The sequence below is a fragment of the Onthophagus taurus genome, chromosome 11, assembly GCF_036711975.1.
Source record: "Onthophagus taurus isolate NC chromosome 11, IU_Otau_3.0, whole genome shotgun sequence".
NCBI classification, from domain to species: Eukaryota; Metazoa; Arthropoda; class Insecta; order Coleoptera; family Scarabaeidae; genus Onthophagus; species Onthophagus taurus.
In genome coordinates, this window is record NC_091976.1 from 34,028,156 (window position 1) to 34,031,065 (window position 2,910).

At 22.8% G+C, this 2,910-nt stretch overlaps 2 protein-coding genes across 3 annotated transcripts; both read right to left on the bottom strand.

Annotated features, from left to right (window-relative positions):
* Positions 1 to 216: 216 nt before the first annotated feature.
* LOC139431870 (electron transfer flavoprotein regulatory factor 1-like) lies at positions 217 to 1,382 on the bottom strand. Its single transcript, XM_071200099.1, has 2 exons — positions 1,006 to 1,382; positions 217 to 946 (listed from the first exon to the last, which is right to left on the bottom strand). Exons 1-2 carry the CDS (start codon positions 1,045 to 1,047, stop codon positions 731 to 733), a joined length of 258 nt encoding a protein of 85 aa, XP_071056200.1. The 5' UTR covers positions 1,048 to 1,382; the 3' UTR covers positions 217 to 730.
* Positions 1,383 to 1,952: 570 nt separating this feature from the next.
* On the bottom strand, positions 1,953 to 2,742 carry LOC111417922 (electron transfer flavoprotein regulatory factor 1-like). 2 transcript variants are annotated; one of them, XM_023050334.2, is made up of 3 exons: positions 2,635 to 2,742; positions 2,463 to 2,542; positions 1,953 to 2,403 (listed from the first exon to the last, which is right to left on the bottom strand). In XM_023050334.2, exons 2-3 carry the CDS (start codon positions 2,502 to 2,504, stop codon positions 2,188 to 2,190), a joined length of 258 nt encoding a protein of 85 aa, XP_022906102.2. In that variant the 5' UTR covers positions 2,505 to 2,542; positions 2,635 to 2,742; the 3' UTR covers positions 1,953 to 2,187. The 2 variants fall into 2 exon arrangements, with proteins under 2 accessions (XP_022906102.2, XP_022906103.2); XM_023050335.2 differs by having other exon boundaries at positions 2,463 to 2,564; positions 2,635 to 2,724.
* Between the last annotated feature and the right edge of the window lie 168 nt (positions 2,743 to 2,910).

A 2,910-nucleotide genomic window follows, 5' to 3' on the forward strand; every position in this document is an offset into this window, starting at 1 on the left:
TGCTTTTAACGGTAGTTTAACATTAAAATGATTCATTTCAATACTAAATCGTTTAGTAAACCCAAGAAAAGTAGAAAAATGAGAATTATTTCCTCCTTTACGATTATCTGGAAATCATTGCATTTCAATTAATTATTAGGTCCTCTATTAATTCTTCTAACATCATTAAGTTATTAACTCCACAACGATAAGTTTTGTTAAAAATAACGAATCATCATAAAAATGATTTATAAACGGCAATTAAACTGCAGTACAGGATCAGATTGCATAAACTACACCTAAAATACATTTATAATTATTAAGTATTGTTTATTAAACAATAATAAAAGAAATTAAATAATTCCTACTAATAAATTAATTTGATGTGATAAAATAAGTAGAGATCTTTTTTGCTGAGTTAACATCGTTCTGTCGCTTCCTGGTTTACAAAGAATACCATCTGTTATTATCACGAGAAGCAGTAATAAATAGTAACAAAAATAGTTATAAATATTAGATAAATTATAATGAATCAATTTATTTTAGTTCCATACAGCTTTAAAAAAATTGTAATAGGCAACCAACACAGCATCAATATACAATTAATTGCATATACAGCCTTTATTTTATTATTATTTTAATATTAACTAAAACTTTTATTTATTATTACGATTTATACAAAACATTTTTTATATATTACCAATTTCCAATTTTTTTTACAACTTTCCGATTAAATTAAACAATTTTTTTGTTATTTATTATCTCCATTATAATATCGCCTTTTCATAGTACGATATTTTTTCAACATATACAAAGCTTCTAATTCCTTAATGATATATTGTCCGTGAGCCAACATTTTTTCGATTTTTTCTGGATCCTTTTCATCTTTATTTTTCATGAAAGCTCGGTGAAGTCTGGTTCGGAAAAAATCGTATCCCGATGGATAATCTTTACCCAAATGTAATAACTGAAATAAATTTTGCGTTAATTAATTGTTTAATTATTAAAATAAAAGAAATTTTATACCGTTTTGTATAAATCTATAACTTTACTTCGTTGTGAAGACATTTTCAAATTTACATCTTTTACATATAATTATTAAGTTTTGTTTATTAAACAATAATAAAAGTAATTAAATAATTGTTACTAATAAATTAATTTGATGTGATAAAATAAGTAGAGATCTTTTTTGCTGAGTTAACATCGTTCTGTCACTTCCTGGTTTACAAAGAATACCATCTGTTATTATCACGAGAAGCAGTAATAAATAGTGACAAAAATAGTTATAAATATTAGATAAATTATAATGAATCAATTTATTTTAGTTCCATACAGCTTTAAAAAAAATTGTAATAGGCAACCAACATAGCATCAATGTATAATTAATTGCATATACAGCCTTTATTTTATTATTATTTTAATATTAACTTTAACTTTTATTTATTATTACGATTTATACAAAACATTTCACATATACAAAGCTTCTAATTCCTTAATGATATATTGTCCGTGAGCCAATATTTTTTCGATTTTTTCTGGATCCTTTTCATCTTTATTTTTCATAAAAGCTCGGTGAAGTCTGGTTCGGAAAAAATCGTATCCCGATGGATAATCTTTACCCAAATGTAATAACTAAAATAAATTTTGCGTTAATTAATTGTTTAATTATTAAAATAAAAGAAATTTCATACCGTTTTGTATAAATCTATAACTTTACTTAGTTGTGAAGACATTTTCAAATTTACATCTTTTACATATAATTTACATATAATTATTAAGTTTTGTTTATTAAACAATAATAAAAGTAATTAAATAATTGCTACTAATAAATTAATTTGATGTGATAAAATAAGTAGAAATCTTTTTTGCTGAGTTAACATCGTTCTGTCACTTCCTGGTTTACAAAGAATACCATCTGTTATTATCACGAGAAACATTAATAAATAGTAACAAAAATAGTTATAAATATTAGATAAATTATAATGAATCAATTTATTTTAGTTCCATACAGCTTTAAAAAAAAATTGTAATAGGCAACCAACACAGCATCAATATACAATTAATTGCATATACAGCCTTTATTTTATTATTATTTTAATATTAACTAAAACTTTTATTTATTACTACGATTTATACAAAACATTTTTTATATATTACCAATTTACAATTTTTTTTACAACTTTCCGATTAAATTAAACAATTTTTTTGTTATTTATTATCTTCATTATAATATCGCCTTTTCATAGTGCGATATTTTTTCAACATATACAAAGCTTCTAATTCCTTAATGATATATTGTCCGTGAGCCAACATTTTTTCGATTTTTTCTGGATCCTTTTCATCTTTATTTTTCATAAAAGCTCGGTGAAGTCTGGTTCGGAAAAAATCGTATCCCGATGGATAATCTTTACCCAAATGTAATAACTAAAATAAATTTTGCGTTAATTAATTGTTTAATTATTAAAATAAAAAAAATTTCATACCGTTTTGTATAAATTTATAACTTTACTTCGTTGTGAAGACATTTTCAAATTTACCGCCAAAGTTTTACTCTTACTCTAACCTATAATTTTTTTAATACAATTCTAATAAATTGTAAATGTAAATATTAAAAACTATTAGGTAACAACATAAATAATTATTAAATTAACTTACTTTTCTTATAATTAGTTGTTTTTAGAATAAACTCATAACAAATGGATCTTGAACCCTAAGTTGCATTTACACCAAACAATTTCAAATTAAATTTTTTTTTTAACGTTGTTTTTAATTAAATAAAATCATTTTCACGCATACACATATAAATCAGAATTTAATTTTTAACATGAGGAAAAATTAAATGTCTAAATATATTCCAAACAGTTTAAATATTTCATTTATTATTTTACCCCAATTTTCAATTGTAAATCTACCTTGTCATAACCTAACTTT

What these genes read in the sequence shown, in the direction of transcription:
- LOC139431870 (XM_071200099.1), bottom strand. Translation starts at nt 1,047, where the DNA reads ATGTCTTCACAACGAAGTAAAGTTATAGATTTATACAAAACG. An exon ending in TTATAGATTTATACAAAACG is followed by an intron (nt 947 to 1,005) that starts GTATAAAATTTC and finishes AATTTATTTCAG; the next exon opens with TTATTACATTTGGGTAAAGA.
- LOC111417922 (XM_023050334.2), bottom strand. Translation starts at nt 2,504, where the DNA reads ATGTCTTCACAACGAAGTAAAGTTATAAATTTATACAAAACG. An exon ending in TTATAAATTTATACAAAACG is followed by an intron (nt 2,404 to 2,462) that starts GTATGAAATTTT and finishes AATTTATTTTAG; the next exon opens with TTATTACATTTGGGTAAAGA.